Source organism: Lissotriton vulgaris, chromosome 1_1, assembly GCF_964263255.1.
Source record: "Lissotriton vulgaris chromosome 1_1, aLisVul1.2, whole genome shotgun sequence".
In the NCBI taxonomy this organism is placed as follows: domain Eukaryota; kingdom Metazoa; phylum Chordata; class Amphibia; order Caudata; family Salamandridae; genus Lissotriton; species Lissotriton vulgaris.
Genome location: NC_141685.1, coordinates 947,964,753 through 947,984,613, shown reverse-complemented (window position 1 = coordinate 947,984,613; position 19,861 = coordinate 947,964,753). Strand labels below are relative to the sequence as shown.

General features: G+C 44.5%; 1 protein-coding gene across 6 annotated transcripts in view; it reads left to right on the top strand.

Moving 5' to 3' along the window:
• Window positions 1-2,607: 2,607 nt before the first annotated feature.
• The window catches only part of RACGAP1 (Rac GTPase activating protein 1), a 44,092-nt gene continuing 26,838 nt past the window's right edge, over window positions 2,608-19,861 (top strand). For 2 of the 6 annotated variants that reach the window (XM_086959293.1, XM_086959301.1), the window contains exon 1: window positions 2,707-2,888. Coding sequence is in view for 2 of the 6 variants with exons in the window: in XM_086959283.1 (XP_086815409.1) it covers window positions 2,637-2,725 (89 nt within the window). In the remaining 4 variants the exon portion in view is untranslated. Of the gene's footprint in view, window positions 2,889-19,861 lie in introns of all 6 variants that reach the window. The other 4 variants (XM_086959283.1, XM_086959277.1, XM_086959310.1 and 1 more) reach the window with 4 other exon arrangements.

The window sequence follows — 19,861 nt, the reverse complement described above, 5'->3', positions numbered from 1 at the left end:
TCACAGGAAAAAGAAAGATAATTATGGTGTGTGTGCGAGAAAGTTTAGAGCGAAAGATGCGGGAAGAGAGAGAGCGGAACACAGACGTTGAGAGATTGAGTGGTGACAATGAAAGAGTGCGTGAGAGACAGAAAGAGGAAACGGAAAAAATAATGCGTCACCAACACGTACCTGATAATGCAGAGCGGCCGGGAAACTGAAAGTACGGCTGGCCAGCCATGATTATTTAGTGGAGGAGAAGCCGCAGAGCGCACGCTCGGCGAAGCCCTTTGATGTGCTGTGCGGCCGTTTAAAAAAATGCAATTAGGAGGGAGGGAGGCTGATGCGCCTGCTTGTTTGGTCACGTGATTCACGTGAACTCAAAGAAAACCGCAGCAAGAAGCCCTTGGTTTGACGAGGATTTTGAGAACTTGAATTCTCGCTCCGTTCAATGCGCTTGCGCGCATTGATAGGCCGCGAGACCTAAAAATAGCATAGCTTAACAAAACACAACAAAACATAGCATAGCAAAACAAAACATAGCATAGCAAAACATAGCATACCAAAAAACAACAAAACATAGCATAGCAAAGCATTACAAAACATAGCATAGCAAAACAAAGCATAGCATAATAAAACACAACAAAGCATAGCATATCATCACAAAACATAGCATAGCATAACAAAGCATAGCATAGCAAAACATAGCATAGCATAACAAAACATAGCATAGCGTAACACAACACAGCATTGGATAGCAAAACAAAACATAGCATAGCAGAACACAACAAAGCATAGCATAGCATAACAAAACATAGCATAGCATAACAAAACAGCATAACAAAACAAAGCATAGCATAACAACACAAAGCATAGGATAGCAAAACAAAACATAGCATAGCATATCAAAACATAGCATAACAAAACACAACACATAGCATAACAAAACATAGCAAAACACAACAAAACATAGCATAGCTTAACAAAACACAACAAAACATAGCATAGCAAAACAAAACATAAAAGAGCATAGCAAAATATAGCATACCAAACACAACAAAACATAGTATAGCAAAGCATTACAAAACATAGCATAGCAAAACAAAGCATAGCATAATAAAACACAACAAAACATAGCATATCATCACAAAACATAGCATAGCATAACAAAGCATAGCATAGCAAAACATAGCATAGCATAACAAAACATAGCATAGCGTAACAAAACACAGCATAGCATTACAAATCAAAACATAGGATAGCAAAACATAGCATAGCATAACAAAACAAAACATAGGATAGCAAAACAAAACGTAGCATAGCATACAGCATCACTCAGCACCACCACAGCATCACTCAGGGGCACCACAACATCACTATGCCCTACCAGAGCATCACTGAACGCCACAACATCACTCGTTCGCCATCACAACATCACTCAGCGCCACCACAGCATCAATCTGTGCAACCATTCAACCACAACTGGTTCAAATATGTTCTCTCAATGTTTTAAGCTTTATTACAAATGTAACAAAAAGATGTTAATATTTCACTTCTGTTCTTGGATTTTCGTCACAATAAAATACACTGAACATAATCTTCACAAAAGTTATTTACAAAAGTTTAAGCTATTGCCATTATAAATTACAATAACTTTTATTTAAGTATTAATTATTTTAAAAAATTGTTAAATTGTTATTTGTAATATCAATACATGTAAGTCACGTAAATACAACACATATTGCATTACAAATGCTATAGGTGTCACATTTGCGAAAGTTAAAACTATTGGCATTGTAAATGACAAAGCTATTAATTTAGCTATTTTCAAAAACAAAACATAAATAAAAAAAATGTAATTTACAATACCAATAGCCCAAACTTTCCTAATGCGAGACCTATTGCATTGCAAATGCTTGTTTGACCATTACGACCATTACGACCTCACATGAGGTCAACTTTGTAAATATGTATTTTACTCCTGTTTCAACCTAATGCTGACACCTTTCATATTTTTTACAATGTAAATATACAACCTGTTTGCGTTGTAACTGCATATATGTAACTTGTTAGCATGATTAGCCTATCTTGTGTGCCTGTATATATGTAACTTGTTAGCGTCTACCTTTTATAACGTACCTGGTTCTTTTGTAAAGCGCTCTGACACCAAAATTTGGGCAAAGTTCGCGCTATATAAAACTGCATTAAATTACATTAAATAAGATTAAAGCTCGGCTAGTCGCTACTCAATAACTGACGAAGCCTCTTGCCAATTTTTAATTGTATTCATATTTGGCAAATCTAGACAATTTGGGGCCATCTTTGATTAATTAATTAACTTGCTATAGAAACATACAACGTTTTGTTGATGTTACTTAAATATTCGGATATCGTTCTGATACAGTAAAGACTCAAATGTTCAGCAAACCGAAAAGCAAAAACCTAAAAAAAAATACTACGTTTACTTTTGTATGGCTCAATTTTTAAACATTGTTTAATTAAATGACTTATGCGAGAAAAATTGTTTGGCCCGTAGCAAAAGTAATATTTTCCTTCATGTGACTCGGGCTGCGGCATTTCACAATAGCTGTTGAAACGAATAAATAAAGTATCGCAGCGTTTCGCTCTGTGCAGTAGTCCTTTCACTGTGTCCATGAATGCCAGTTTCTATTGCCCTGCGGAGGAGTAGAGGAAGCCAAGATCTCTCCATGGCTACTAACCGGAAGTGCACGCGGATTGGGCAAAAGTGAGTTTTCAAACCTGGAGGCAGGCGCGCAGCTTCATGTTTGAGTTCGTTTACTTACCGCAGAAAGGGGGTTTACAGGACGAGCGCGCGGAGCCGGATGTAAGAACGGGGAGCGAGCCAGACGCAGAAACGGAGACCTAACCCGGTGCTCCCGGGGAGGGGGGTGAGTTGTGTGTGAAGCTGCGGAAGATTGTACTACTGTAGTCATAGTGGTTGATGTTGGGTATTTGAATGAAACTGTGTTGTGGGGAGCTGCGGGAGGAGGGGCGATATGACATTCACAGATTCGAATTAGGGAAGCTGCAAAAATACTTGCTTGGCGTGAGATTTGCCTAGAAGGTGGATCTGAAATACTGTATGAAGAATTCATGTGTAGCACTTGAAGGAGGGGAGGGGCATTGCTGAGAACTGGAGGGTATTAGGTGTGGAGGTGCACGTGAGGATGTGGAGAACCTGAAGAATGGGTGATCAATGGAGGGGATCCGGAAGAAGGCGTGAGGTACATACGTACCTACATTCTATGGCTTAAGGATGTAGGATATTAAGTTCTAAACCCTGTCATTCCATAATGCTAACGTAGCTGTTATTGACATAATTGAACCATTGACGCTACGATGCTGTCATCGGAAATCAAATTACACGCGTAGGGACATGAACCGATAAAAGAATCAAGAGATTTGTAACCCAAGTGCCGTTTTATTCTCTACAACTCTTCCATTTTTTTTGTTTATTTTTCTCTCCCCGCCCCTGTGCCTTATTAGTTTCTCTCCCTCCCTTCACCCTTCTCTCTTATTCCATAGCACTCTAGTCTTTCCTCGTTCTTTTCTCTGCCCTGCTCCCCCAGTTTTTTCCACAACCACACCAGTCTTGCCATCTGCTCCCAGGGGTTGTTTACCCACTTCCTCTTAGTTCGTCTCGGATTTTATTTTCTCCCTCCCTTGGCCCTTCTTCCTCTTTCTCTGTTATCTCCTATTCAGTGTGCCCTATAGTCTGCTCTCGGAGAGTTTCATTCCTTTTGACCCATCTAACCCGGTTTACTTATGTACTCGATCTTCTCTATTCTCTCTGAGGGTTTTCTTTCCCTCCGCAGATTCTTCCGCCTTTATCTGACACCTCTCCTTTCCAGCTACCCCCCCCCCCCCATTTTCCAGGCACCTTTTTTTTGGGGGGGGGGGGGGGGGGGCTTTATCTCCTCACCACATCATCCAGCCTCACCTTTTTTAAATTTAATTACTTCCTATCATCCCTTCATCCTGTTCTACTATGTTTTCCTGTGATAACCGCGAGTGCCCCAATCTTCTCCTATTCATCACTGCGCCCCTTCCTCAACTTGTCACCCACTTCAGAAACGGGAATCCTGCTCAGAAAAGGGGTGGTCTTCTGTGCGAGGGCTACCCATTTCCCATTCCCTGCAGTAACGCCCTAATCGCTCATAGAGCAGGTGTTATTTCAATTATGTGATGAACTGGCAGATCAGCAGGAGGCGGTTTAATGTATCTATTAGAAGAATCGAAACTTATAGGTCGGACTAAAAGGCAGTGCCTACCACCCAAAACGAGTAGGGTTGGAAGGTATAGATGTAAGAGGGCGGGTAGCTCGGGATCTGCAGGATGAATGATCAAACATCTGTAGTAGGGATCAATTTTTTTAGATTGAGAAATATGAAAAAGCTAGCAGTTTCAAATGAGGGGCGTTTATGCACTTGAGCAGCGTGTCTTTTGCTTTTGATTTGCTCATTCACTTTGTGAGTGATGAGAACACTTAGTTTTTATTGGACTGCCTGAAAATAAAATTCAACAACAATGGTATGTAAAACTGCTTTTGCAGCCCCCAAAGAACCTTCTTCAATTGGCAGTGACGGTCTTCTGGTATCCCACAAAAAAGTTAGTTAAAAAAATAAATAAAGCTGTGCAACCTAGACATGCATTAGCTATGGGAATAAGAGAGACCCCTTTTCAGTTGGAAGTAGATCATTGATTCACTGTTGGCTAAATAAGAGATCTCTAGCACTGAAATTGGAGAGTTCCATCAGTGTATTTTATTTTAGTTCGTCAAATTAACGATAACACATGGAGGAGACCATTTACATTAGTGGATTTAAGAACGTGTAGATCTATTCTCATATCTAGGCTATTGGCCATTTCCTAATTGAGTTACATCTAGGTGTACATTATGGACGTCATTACAATGTCTGGCTACGCTTACTGTGCTTAACATCGTCTGTCAGGGGACCGACCGACACCCGATTGTCTGTCCCCACTGACTAATTAGGATGCTACCCGAACACTATTCGGTCGCCTTCCTGTACTTTACAGTGGGAGCATGTATTCCGAGGGGAATGCATGCTCCCATTGTAAAATAGGAGGTGCAGGTCATCCCCCTAACATTACCGCAGCTGTCCATTCTCGCCTTTGGGATATTATAAGTATTTAGTTATGCAGCACAATATCCTTGGTGCAACAACATCAACTGTTGTATGGCTAAACACTTATAAGGTTCCAAAGGCGAGACCGATTGGCTATGCCAATGCTTGTTTACATTACTGATGGCAACCTTTGTTTGTGGCACTGAGGTGATCTTCTGTTAGCGATATTGCATACGAAGGCCACTAATGTACTGTGAGGGTGGCGCACAGGGAAAAGTATTACCCTATTGTAAAGGCTCTAGGCGCTGGGTTTCAACGTTTCATGTTATACAAGTAATGCATACGTTGTCTGTGTGCTACGATACTAGAACCGTTATGGACGCAAGCAGTCTGTAATTGATATAACAGCCTGAAGTGTCCGATGATAGGCTGTTTTTAAAACCAAAGTACTCCTACCGGCTCCTTTAACCTCACGGTGCCTGTCTGAGTGGACCCGTTTACTCAGAGGTCAACAGTCCTACTTTCTCCTCTCTACTCACCCATAAAAGTGACACGCTTGCGTGGACGCTCCAAAGTCAAGCCTGTCTGTGCCCGTCCGCGCACAGACCACGCACAGCGTCAGTCATGCTGCCCGTTTGAAGAAAGCCGGAGCTGGAGACAGGAGGTACTATTATTCCATGGAACCGCTACGTGAGATTGGGGCAGCAGGGGGTAGGAGAGGCAGGTTCAAGCTAGAAGAGACTGCAGGGCTTGAATCTGACATTGCAAGAAAAGGTAGCCTTAGATGTGGATTGCTTAACGTCAGATCCCTGCCCTAGCACCACTTAAACTCAACTGTTAATAGAAATGTATGAACTAGATGTGGTGTTCGTGACCGAAACGTGGACACACCCTGGATCAGAGTTGGAACAGGGATTGCCTTGCCCACCTGCATATAAAGCCTTCCATAAGCCTCCACCCAGTGGCAGAGAAGGCAGTGTGGGGGTCATTTTCAAAGAAATTTGGGACTTCTCTCCTTTTGATTTTGATGACCTAGAGGGCATTGAACTTCTGATATTCCTTATAAAGGAAGTACTGACTGGTATAGTACGCTATAGACCTGGAACAGCCAGTCTAATTACAGCAGGGGCTAATTGAAGTCCTAAGCAATCTGGCATTGACCCACTCCAGACTGCTTGTTGTGGGGGATTTTAATTTGTGGCCTAACAGGATTTTGGATTCGGGATATCATAATCTTATTCAATGTGGAAATTTAAATTTACAACAATGGGTTACTGAGCATACACTTCAGGGCGGACACATACTGGACCTAGTGTTTTCTGATGAGCCGACAATGGGAACAGTAGACGTCTTACTGGTGTGTTGGTTGGACCATAATCTGATCGTTTTTCAGCTATATAACCCCAGGATGAATAAAAGGACCTTTAAGGAAGTCAGGAACTTTCAAAGCAGGGACTGCAAGGGTCTCTTGAAATAGGCAATGGTATCTTCAATATTTCTGTTTTATGAGCTTTCTGATGTAAATAAGCAGGTGGAAGAAAATTATGTAAATCAAATGAACACTAGGCTGGACCAAGTTGCCCTGGTTAAGTCATAAAAAATTGGAGAGACCGTCAGCCCCATGGTTTAATGAAATTGAGAAACCTGAAACTGGGCTGTAAGCAAGTGGAAAGGAAATGGCGTAGTGAATACGCAGACGAACATTTTTTCTCAGGGATGGCAATAGCGGAGTATAAAGAACAAATACCTTGTAGCAAAAATAGTGTTTTTTGCAGATACTATTCTGAAGGCACCAAACATTACTCAAAGTGTTTTTAGGATAGTAGATGATATGATCAATCCAGATTGCTCAAAGTATGAGATTGTTCCCAGCCCGGGATTTTGTGATAGTCTAGCGACCTTTTTTTTTTTTTGGACAAGATTAGCAACATTATTGATTGACTGACTTAAAATGGACAATATGCCCAAGGAATCACCGTCTATAAGACGGGCACGTGTGGATAAATTTTATTCCTTAGTTCACTTTAAGAAACTTTCTGTGGAAGAATTCAATAACAAGCATTTACAATGCAATGGTTTCGCCTTTGTTAAAGTTTGAGCTTTTGGTATTGCTTTTGACAAATGGTCTTTTCTAACTTCTTTGAATTATGTGTAAAACGTTGATGTGTTTTACTTTACACAGAAATATGGATTGCATTTATAATGCAATTAGTTACAGATGCACAGTGAATTAGAATACACTTTATTTCCTAAAGCATGTTAGTGAAGACAGGAGTGTGAGAGAAGACAGGAGAGAGAGGGCAAGAAGGAGAGAGATGGAGACTGAGTGCAAGAGAAGAAGTGATAGATATAGAAGTTAAGGAGAGCAGGAGTAAGAAGGAAGAGAGGTCAAAAGGAAGAGGGGGCAGGAAGGAAAAGAGGCAGAAAGGAGAGGGAGGGCAAGAAGGAGTGGGAGGGCAGGAGGGAAGGTAGGAGTGTGTGAGAGAGGGCAGAAAGGAGAGGGAGGGCAGGTAGGAGAAGGATGGCTAGAGGAGGAGAGGACAGGAAGGAGAGAGAACAAGAGAGATGGAGGACAAGAAGGTGAAAGAGAGCAGAAGAGAGAGGTGGAAAGGGAGGGCAGGAGGGAGTAAGAAGGCAGAAAAGAGAGGGATGGTAGAAGAGAGAGCAAGAAGGAGGGCAGAGGGAATAGAGTGAGAGAAGGCAGAAGGGATAGGGAGGACACGAAAGAAGAAGAGAGCAGGAAGGAGGGCAGAAGCGAGAGAGTGAAAAGAAAAGCTAAGGAGTGCAGGATAGAGAGAGGAGAAAATGGGGAGGTAGATGGAGAGTGAAAGGCAGGAATGTGAGATGTAGAGGGAGGGCAAAAGGAAGAGAGATTGAAACAGAAAGGAGAGAGAACAAGAGGGATGGAGGACAAGAAGGTGAGAGAGAGCAGAAGAGAGAGCTGGAAAGGGAGGGCAGGAGAGAGTAAGAAGGCAGAAGAGAGAGGGATGGCAGAAGAGAGAGAAAGCAAGAAGGAGGGCAGATGGAATAGAGTGAGAGAAGGCAGAAGGGATAGGGAAGACAGGAAAGAAGAAGAAAGCAGGAAGGAGGGCAGGAGCGAGAGAGTGTGCAAAAAGGAAAGATAAAGAGAGAAGGATAGAGAGTGAGGAGAAAATGGGGAGGTAGATGGAGAGTGAAGCCAAGAGTGTGAGAGAAGACAGGAGAGAGAGGGCAAGGAGCACATGTGATAGACACATTTGGAAAGGAGCAGGTGAAAAACATCAATCGAAGTGAGTGTTAACACGTTCTTTGCATCCTCAGGGAAGAGCTGTCTGAAGCAGCAGTGTCACGGCATTCATCATCATTACATCAGCAATAGGAAAGTTCATACTGATTGCTATCAGCATTCAAAGTGGCACAATCACCGGGCCAGCAAACACTGCATGCTTCGTTTTCAGGGGGAACCGTGGGCATTTTGGGCGGGTGCGCAACTTTGATCCACGCGACAGGAAGCAGCCTTTGGGGAGCAAGTAAGCCTCAAGCAGGGTAGCTGTGCGAAAGTGAAAAACACAAGGGGGAGGCCCGAAGAACAAACAGGAAATTACCGTCCCTCTCTCAGCCATAAAGAACCCTTTATGAATGTTATCAAAACGTGTTTGCCAAAGTCTGGAGGGAAACCACACATATACAAGAAATCAAAATCATGTATGCAGTTATAATGGTGGATGAAGCCTGCGCCGACTAGGCCATTTCCAAGTGACATTGTTCGACATGCAGAAAAAACACAAAAGGGCATTAAATGAAAGACAAATATGCTTGCTACACACATGGGCCTGGTACGGTTTAAGTAAAGATGAAAATTTTGTCTATCAAAAGGTTTGGATGAGGTCTTAAAAACAAAATAAATGTGGAAGTGCTGGAAATTGAAACAGCATGCTGGCAAACACAAGTGTGGGAATTGCTAGAGTTCTAAACATGTAATCCAAAAGTAACCTGAATGGATATTCAGAGCGTAATGCAAGAGTGAAATGTATAAACAGAAAATGGTACCTCACAATGACCAGCTACCCATGCACAATCCATGTTTCATATATCAGCACGGCAAACAAGTATTTGAGGAAAGAGTAGAGCCACAGACTGAAATGAAGGAGAGGAGTGAGCCAGAAAAATCAGACAGAACATGTGGGTTAGACTTGCGTCGTGAATAACATGAAAGGGGGTGTTACCCTTCATACCTGTCGATTAAGTGAAGGGATCCTGAAAATTCTGTGAAAGGATAAGACAGTGCGGCACAAAATACGAAAATGCCCGTATTTATTGAGGTTCAATACTCACCGCAGGGCCGGTGGGTAATCTAAACCGATCATGGACCGTATGTAGAACAAATAGTAGGATTGAAGACTTGTGGTCATAGGACGGATAAGTCCAAAGCTATGGAGACCTAAGACAAGACGTGGGTAAAACGGAGGGAAATCAATAACTTTCCTCACGGCTGAGGTTAATCCTCGGGCGGCCATCCCACGGAACCCAACACTTACCTGGGCTCTCGTAGCTGTGTGTCTGTAGTCTAGTCTGGCGTCTCGTGTCCCGGGTAATGGACACTGAAAATGCCAGGCGGAAGTGATAAAAAACAACCCTCAGAAACCACTAGAGCGGCAACTGTCCTAAAAAGTGGGGTGTCGGTATAGGAAGTGGAGTCTCGTAGTAACGAGAGCCGGAGTCTGGAAGCAGGCAAAAGGGACGCTCTGAATGAGCGTAAACATAAACAAGCATTTACAAGGGGCCGGAGACACAGACCGCGGGAGGGGGGGGGGGGGGAACGGACAGCGGAAGAGGGGGCGGGAAAAAGCACACCAACAGCGGGAGAGGGGGGGCGGGAACGGACACACGGGGAGAGGGGGGCGGGAAAGGGTAATCAAAAGGCAGAGCACTCACCTGGACTTCTTGGAGCAACGAGAAGTCGACGGGCCCCGGCGCCATCTTCGGCGCAATGACAAAACTAGGCTTGAATTGTGCCCTCATTTTCTATTGTTGCCTGTTGCTACATGTGTGCTGTGTTTTTGGCCTTCTAAGGTTCCGGTTGCATTCTGGCACTTTTGGCCGGCTCGGGAGGCGGGGATCTGCTGTGGGAGGGGAGGGGGAGGCGGGGATCTGCTGTGGGAGGGGAGGGGGAGAGCGGAGGCCGTGTTACAACGGCATCGGGACCGGCTGCGGCTCGGGGGGCGGGGATCTGCTGTGGGAGGGGAGAGGGAGGCGGGATCTGCTGTGGGAGGGGAGAGGGAGGCGGGAATCTGCTGTGGGAGGGGAGAGGGAGGCGGGGAGAGCGGGGATCAGCTGCGGCTCGGGAGGCGGGGATCTGCTGTGGGAGGGGAGGGAATGCTGCAAAGACAATGGGACACAAGGGTTGTTTTGCTTCTGTGGGAGGGGAAGGGGAAACGTGCACAGGACAGGGGGGAGGGGGGACGGCGGGAGGAGGGACACAGAGTAAGGCAGGACAGCAGCAAGCACGGCCCGGCCGGACCAGATTCGGGGGCGTTCCCGGCTTTTGGCTGACGTATCATGACGTAGCCAAAAGCCAAAGAATCTCGGGAACGCCCCCGAGTCTCCTCCGGCCATGACGGACGCCTCTCTGTTCCAATGGCTAGCCTCCATTTATGGAGCTAGCCAATGGGACAGGGGGGCGTATTCCAGAGTCACTACTGCAATCAAGAGATTTCTCTGGAGGCGGAGCCTAAAGGCTCCGTTCCCCAGCGAAACCTAAAAAGGGGGGGCTCTTCAGGATTCCCCACCTGGACCCGCTTCCACATAACATCTGGAAGGAGCTGGCCCCTGAGCTCTTCCCGGTACTTCGGCAAATTTGCTATCAATTGTTGACTAGTGGATCTGTGCCAACTTGCTGGAAACAGGCGTTGGTTAAGCCCTTCCTGAAAAAAGCATCACTTGACCCGGCTTGTCCAAAAAGCTACAGACCTATTTCCCTTCTACCATACCCAGTTAAAATCTTGGAACGATTAGTCAGTGAAGCACTTTCCCAGTTTTTAGAAACCAACAACATTCGGGACATGGTGCAATCTGGATTTTGCCTGGCCCATGGAACGGAGACAATCCTGGTGACCGTCTAGGACGATCTACGTATGCGTGCAGACAGGGGGCAGTCCGCTATACTGATTCTTCTTGACCTGTCTGCCGCATTCGATACGGTAAACCATGAGGTTCTTCTGTCCACACTTGATGAGGTGGGGGTTGTGGGCTCTGCCTTAAAGTGGTTTCAATCAGATCTATCTAATACACAACAGGCAGTAGCCCTCCCCCATTACGCTACAAGTTTTCTAACTCTCTGCATGGTGTCCCACAAGGATCTGCGATTAGTCCCATATTATACAACATCTATATGAGCGCTTACTTGCTGTTATAAGGGCTCATAACATTAATCTTGTGAACTACGCAGATGAAACTCCGCTTATCTCTAGAGGGTGAGCAATCGGTATCCCTAGAAGACTTCCATGCCTGTCTGCAGGTCACAGCACTTTGGCTTAGAGAAAATTCTCTTCCATTTAATGTTGACTAGACAGAGATCCTACATTGTGCAGTTGGTAGAATTTCCCCCTACATTCCAGTTTGATTTCTGGCCTACTTCCACTGCTTCCCAGTAACTTGGTATGCAACTTGGGAGTCATGTTGATAATAAACAGACACTTGAAAATCTTTTCGGAAAATGTTCCTGATTTTCTCAAAACAGGCTAAAACACTGATAGTTAGAAGCCCTATCCTCAGTAGATTGGACTATTGTAATGCCCTGCTCCTGAAATCACCAAGGTATTTGATCGAGAGATTACAGAGAATTCAGACTATAGCGGCCAAGCTGGCATTGATGAAATCACACCACTCTTCTGCCTCTCGGGTACTCTGAGTTGCGCTGGCTCTCAGTCTCGCAGAGGATACAATTTAAGGCATTGTGTATAGTGTTCAAAGCCTTGCATGGCTTCGGACCCAAATCACTGCAGGACAAATTCTCATGGTATGGACACCCCTCCCCCGAATGCTTTGTTCCTCTTCGGCTAATCTTGTGAAGGTGCCCAGAGTCAGGAAAATTAAATTAGGAGGTAGGGCTTTTAGTACGGCAGCCTCACACCTCTGGAACAAACTTCCACCGTATATTAGACAAATGGGTGATCTACTGCCATTCAGAAAAAGGATAAAGGCATGGCTTTATTCTCAAGTATGCCCTCTGACATCTTGTTAATCTTTTAATTTGGTAACAGCATTCAATTTGTATCTTCGCTTAGCTAGACATCCTTTTCACAGCGCCAGGGTACCCGTAGGGTGTTAGTTGCGCTTTATAAGTGTTGATAATGAGTGTTCTATCTCTGTAAAGTTACAAACTGAGCAGTATTTACACTATTTACCCAACAACAGATGCACTGTAAACTGCAAATTTATTGAAAAATAATAAAAACAAAAGTTGAATGAAGGCCACTAATCTAATCTTGTCTGATATGCTGTTACACCAGTAGCTTGTGATTCGAGCAGCAACTGCCAATGTAACAGTACTGTTCCATATAGAGCTGTTTAATACAGGTATACAGATTGCTTCTAAGCACTCCTGGAGTCCAATGTTTGTCAGAGAACAGGGACAAAGGGATGATGGGCAATTTGGCAAGGATCACACAGTTTGAACATGTGATTAATAAAAGTGGTATGTGTCAGAAGTCTAAGGGGAGGTGTGAAGGGAGCACTTATTGGGCTAAGTATTGGAAGAAGAGATGAGGTAACATAGCGATTTTCCCACACGTAATACACATGTTTGGTTTAATTGAAAGCGCTTCCTTGTTTTTAGGTAGTAGGAAACTAAAGACAAAGTGTCAAAGTGCAGTAAGACGGGACTGCCAATTCCTGATCCCACATGCAAGAATTTATCCATAGAACAAATTCGAAATGGGGTACAGGGAAAGGTTTGGGAAGGAGCAGCAATGAAGGGCAGTATATAGGGTCTGTCCTGAAGGGGGAGAATGTTGTTTCTCCAGTATTAGGGGTGTCTTTCATAGATTCACATGCCTGAATCATTCCCCGTCGTCGGAGTGGGAGTCCCACGGTACATAAAAAAGCAATAAAATGCTATAAATATATAGTAATACCAATAGAAATGAACCAGGAAGTAAAACAGCCAATGGTACAGTAGGCAAAAACTTCCCATCTATGACTATCATAGTCATTTTGTATAGTCCAAAATACAGCCAATCAGGCGCCAGCACCCACCAGAATGTTCTCCCCAGAGGCTCAGGCTCTCAGATTATATATGTATATCAGTATATAGGGTCTGTCCTGAAGGGGGAGAATGTTGTTTATCTCTGGCTACCTCATGCCAGGCACTTGCAGCCCATGCGCCCTGGCACTGACTATTTGCTGGACATGGAGCCAGCAGTGTTTACAAAACAAGTCCTAGCGCTATTTAGAAGTCCACCCCACAGCTCTTGCCTGGACTCTGCAGTGATAGATACCAGATGCCCCTACAAGGGCACCATAGGGTGCAAAGCATGACTAGGAGGTCACATTGAACGTACCTCGCAAGCGTCCGATGCAGGTCCTCATCAGGGCAGCAGTGCCACCTCCTCCACACGGCTCCACTCCAGTTGCATTGGGCACAAGTTGATCTACTGCAGCTCCCTTCTCAGCATGCACTGCCCTGGAGCACTACAGTAAGCTGGCTGCTGCCACTGCCTCTGCCTCCCATTGTAGCCTGTCAGCAGCCAATAGCAGCTGACCACGTGCTCTGACATCACCTGCCAACTGGGTGCTGGGGATCAGTGTTCGAGCCTTGGCTCAACATTTTGTAAATGTGGGAAAATCACTTATCCCCTGCGCTACATAAATGTAGACATTTAAATGAGAAAAAAAAGAGCAATCCTGAAGAGGTGGTGGAGGTGGGCAAGCAGTGTTGTGGGAGAGGTGAGGGGGTGGGTGGTGTCACAGGGAGAGTTATTGAAAACAGGGCAAATAAAGCTGTGAAAGCTAAGTAAACAGAACCCGTTCAGCAGAGGCATGCCAACAAAATAAGAGTGCTCTAGAAGCTCTCTACATAGCATCACGAGCTACAAAGCATGTAACGAGCAGACCTCATGGGAGGATACAAAAGGAGGGACTATTAAACGTATCCACTAAACAAAATCCGACATTTCCAAAGGACTGAAAGAGGAACCAATTGAAAAGAAGGGAGGTCCTCCAAGCCCATATTCATAGTGAAACACACTTCGAAGAGGCCGCGAAAGCGCTGCCTAGGCGAGACCTAAAAATCAGTGAAAACGGGGAGCCCTAATTATGTTGCTCTTTCACTGTTCCTGCTGTCCAGTCCCATATAGCAGTCTTTGTCTGGTTCAAGGGTGCTCCTACTATACTCAACACAACTTCAACTGTGTCTGTCTCTAGCGGACTCTGTGTCCCTCTTTCCCTCCAGTGTGTCATGTTCATGCTCTGGAGTCTCTGTTTAAGGGGCACTTGATCTATTAAAAAAAAAAAGGTAGACCCTATTCTCTTATAAGATGCAGAGTGTATTTACAGGAACTATTTTTGATAATAAAGTGATATTGTACAAGATACTAGACGCCAACCGTTTTCGTAGAGCATAACAATATTGTGTATAGACTGGGAAATGGTAGCATACAAAAAAGCAAAAGTCTGTACTTTACTGTCCCATGAGATCTTAGTATCCTGGAGCATATTTTCCCCATGCGTTTTTGGTGATGGTGGGAAATGTGTGTGTGTATATATATAATTTTCATATTCAGCCCCCCCAGGATATAGCGGCATGAATTAGTAAATTTAGCCGCACAAATCAGGAAATTCAGCAGCATTTTTTTTTTTGTGTTTTTTTTTTTTCCGCCAACAAACACAGATATCTTATTGTTTGAGTTATTTTACAACATGGAGCTATGTATATTTTGTTTATTTACAATTCATGCCATTTGTTTTGGTTAAAAGGCTACATATAGGACATGACTTGTTACTGAATAAATGGCCACGGAACATGTATGCTTGGCATGCTAATCTTGACCATGTACGTCCAGTTCTTCTGAGCACTCCAAATCTTGCCCAGTATTGTGCTGCTGGTCATAATGCAAAAACAATAATGCCCGGATGGATTGCTCTGACAGGGACAGTCGTCTGGATGACAGAATAATTTTGTAGATGCTGTTGCTCCTTTCAGCATCTGCAGAACTGGCCACACAGTCCTTGTACACAGCTGCAAGTTGGGAAAGAGCTGGAATGCGGTCAGCCAGCCCACGCCAAAAGAAGTCAGTGTCAATCACTCCAGAAACAGATGCCTGCACTGCTTCTGGGCCTACATTTTCAAAGTAGAGTCGAAGCTCCTGATCGGGAACTTCGCTCAAACCAGGGATAGCTGAATATGCACTCTTCTCATTAGGCAGGATGCAGAGTCGCGCTGGATTGAAAAGGCTCACTTGTTTCAAGAATTGTATGCCTGGCTGGGCCTCCCCCATGTATTTGCCCACCTTTTACAGTGAATGATTAAAAGCTTCATTAAGCTATGCCAGACTTAATTTTGCTCCTGCAGGGGTCTGTAGAAATGGTTGTAGTGACTCCACAGTGAGGACTGAATTTTGTTGGGTTCATGTGGAGGTCCTCCAAATAATCATATACCTTCATGGTCACTGGTGCCTGACTCTGGAATAACTCCATCAGGTTTAAAATGCTTTGGCATTTTTCTGCCACAATGTCCAATTGGACTTTAATGCAGTTTCTTTGGTCGCTGTTCAAAATCTTCTGTAGGTTTTCAAGGGAATCTGGGGGAGACTTGCTGAGTTGCATCTCAGACTCAACAAACCCAGCACAGGCCTCAAAGTGCTTGCAGTGGTACTGGACAGCAGCAAACCAAGAATTCCAGCGGGTACTGCAAGGGTCAGGTGCCACCTGTGCTTTCATCCCATGGTTCTCAGCAAGATGGTGCAGGTACCTTTTCTTTCTGCTACCGGCCATGTAAAAGATCTCCAACAAGATTCATTATGTGTGCCAAGCAGATGATGTGTATGGAGTATGTATACAGATTCCTCAACACCGTGTTGTATGCCGCGTTGTCAGTGTTAAAGGAAATAGCGTTCTGGAAGTCTATGCTGTACTCTGTGAGCACCTTTACAACAGCTTGCGCTACAGTCCAATGGTTGCACTGTGATAGGAAGACTGTCCACCAGGTGGGTATGGATCTGACGGGCACCCTGCGGAGAGACTACTGCAACCGACGCATACAATACACACCTCCCTTCGACATCTGGTGTTTCATCAAATATAACACTGATCTTCTCATCTTTTAATAGTTCTTTCAGCTCGTTCTTGGCTCCTAGACATCTCTCTGGGAGATAACATTCTTGAAGCTGCTGACTTCCAGGTATCGCTCCGCCATTCCGTACTCGCTCGTGGAGAAACTTGCGCAACACAGGGTGGTCGGTTTTGCTCAGCGGAATGTTCAGCGCTGTGCAGACATTGACCCACTCACTTATAATTTCATGGTTTGAGGCACCTGCAGCTGTACTCTTTGTGAATAGCGAGTTCAGTCATCTGACGTGCACGTTTTGGCGAAGATTGAGGGTCAGAAGCATCTGAACAGCGCTTCAAGTGCTTTTGGGACCGCACATGCATATCCACAGTGTTTTTCCGGATGTGGTCCACCGCCACATTGCACACACTGCAAAACAGCACGCCACCATCAGCATGCATCACGGTACTGTAGTCTCTGGCCCGATCTGCTGCGGTTATCTGGGTAGGCAGATGTGATCGGTGCTTCACAGGCTGCAGAAACTTCTCCATCCTGCTTTTGTTGTCATGGCTTGTTGCTCCCTTGGAATACAGAAGATTCCGGGCTTGTGGCGCAGTCAGTTAGGTCACCTACAAATAGATTTGGTATTACTAGATGCATTTTAAGGGGGGGAAAGGCAATTGTTGAATGGTAAGTTAAGAAAGCGCCGGGGATCAATGATTAAAAATGAATGCAACAATGAAGCACTACACATGTTGGAAAACCTTTTAGGCCACAACTGCAATGGGAAATGCCGAACGGCGTTGAGCAAACAGTGTTAAAACAGCATGGTCCGTCGCCTACAAATATATTTGGTGTTAGATGTGTTTCAAGGGGGAAAAAGGCATTGCAATTGTCGAGAAAACCTAAGGCAAAAATGTTTTCCGAAAAACAAGCAATCCTGGCCCTAAGTGCTCGCAAATAAAAAATACTATGACAAAGGTTGCATGGCTGGAGAAAATGGACAAAAAAGAGCACGATCAGCTACCTGCAAATTATGAAACTCCCCAGTTTTTAAAAAAAATGTGCCCCCGGGGTCCGCCGCACACCTGGCACGCGACAGGACCCAAGGCCCAAATTTTTTTTAAAAAAAAAATGTCTTTCTTCGGCTGCCGGATGATCTCGTTTCGAAGTCGACAGAGTACTCAACAGCACCTACAGTGCGTATGGTTTGGACCTGGAACGGGGTGGAGGGTGGGCGAGGGGCGGGGGGCGGGTGTTGGGGTGGGCAGTTTGAAATCTTATGTTGCCTGGAGGGATCGGGGCAAGCAGCACTGGAGGGTAGGGGCTGGCTCAGCTCTGGGACCGTTTTGACACCATGGGTCCCTTTCCCCTCATTACGGGTTGAACTCTACGGGCTTGGGTTGCCCCACTTCTGAACCTGGCCTAGACCCCCGGTACATATATGCTGTGTTGTGGCTCTCCCTCATGATCGCACTGTTTGTGATGTAGAAAAAGCTGTATCAACACTGGTGGCCGAATGTTGACGCCTCCTAGTGGATAATGCATGATATTGTTCTTTATCTATGTGTGCAGCACAATAAACATATTTTAAACATAAAAAAAGGTCTGCCGCGTGCCCCATGTGCGGCAGGCCCCCACAGAATGTGGCCCCTGGGCTCACCGCACACCGGGCACGCGACTGGACCCAAGGCCCAAAATGTGCCCCCGGGGCCCGCCGCGTGTCCCATGTGTGGCAGGCTCCCACAGAATGTGGCCCCTGGGCGCACCAGGCACACTGCGGGACCCAAGGCCCAATACTTAAAAATAAAAAAATACTCCCCCTGGGCCCACGGGCACGCGACTGGACCCAGGGCCCAATACTTGCCCGGGGGCTACACATACCGAAGTAGTCTGCAGTCCCTGCCAACGCCTAGCAATGTGGCAGCCGCTGCGAAATCCTGGGAAAGAGGGTCAGGAGCAGGGCAGCACACAGGTGAGGCACGGGTGAGGGGGGTATACATGCATGGGCGAGACCGCCCTGACCTGAGACCATTTCTATTGGCTCCGTGGTGACGAGAGCCATGGAGCCAATAGAAAGGGCCGGATTTCGCAGGCAGTTTTGTAAAAATCGCAGCATTTTTACAAAACTGCTGATTTCGCAATTTTTATTTATTTTTTTCTCAAATTGCGATATCCTGGAGGGTCTGTGTATGTATGTATGTCCTCCACGATCCTGGAAACGACTATGGTGTCGCAAAAAAACTGTTACGGCCCACTTCATAGGTTATTTTTACAAATGCAGTGCTTTATTTATCCTATGCAGCAGCATGACTCGTTTCAACCGGGGAACCCCGGTCTTGATCACAAGACATGCCCGAGACCATATGTGTTTAAATACTTTGCGGTTAGACAAATACTCCTCCCACTACTTCAATGAAAAGTGACAAAATACTATTGGGAACCATAGATTCAAAGCTTATTCTACCATGCGGCCAGCAAAATTATAGTTGGAAATTAAAACCACAAAATAGGGTTACTGTAATTCTACATAATAAATATATTGCACATTTTTTTAAATAGACACAATTATAAATAATTATAAATCAATTCTTAAAACATCAAGGGCAAGTGCCCACTTCAGTGCAATATAAGAAGCATGTACTACAATAGATAATATCCCAAATAGTTAAAAATCACTAAAATGCAAGTAGTCAAGAGCAAAGAAAAACCATACCACAGTAAAAAATAAGTAAGATAAAAATTCAAAAATAAATGAATGCATGGATCCAGTTATTACATCATACTGGATATGTAAAACATATGTTGCCAGACGCCAATAACATAAAGTGCATATTGCCAGAAGTACGGTACAAGTTAATGTGCAAAATATAATTATTCGGAAAACGTGATTCACAATCTTAACTAAATTCAGATATAGTAAGAAACTAGTGAAACATATCGCAAATTTCATAAATGGAATGGACCACAAAACGTTCCTCATATGTCAGATAAGCCAACCAGACTACAGGTGTATTAAGCCGCCCCCTGCCAAACGATTAGTACCCAATCCCTACACCTCACATCCACCGACTTAAAACAAGTAAAACTAGGAGCCTAGTAAAATCAGTTTAAAAATCCGATCGAAGTAAGGCATAAAAGGAAATAAATAAAAATAATCAGGCTCAAAGACACTTTAAAATGCACAGAGTTTTCATATAGCAGCAAATAGAAATAACTCCTATATTATATGGCTCAAGAAATAAAATAGAGCAATAAGAAAAATAATGGGGCACGCCTGCCCCATGAACTGATCAATGCAGGAAAAAGGACCTAAGGGGAAAAAAAAATTCTCAAAAAATCCTATAGAAAACTAAAGATCCTCACCAGTATTCAGGTCATTTGGGATTCTTGGTATCCCAAAAGTAAGATATATTGACTCTCCAGCTATCGGTTTTCTTTCCCTGGCTCCACCTCTTTTAGACCATGGAACTGCGTCAATTACAAAGTATTTCAGGTCGTTTAAATTGTTCTGGTAAACTAATTT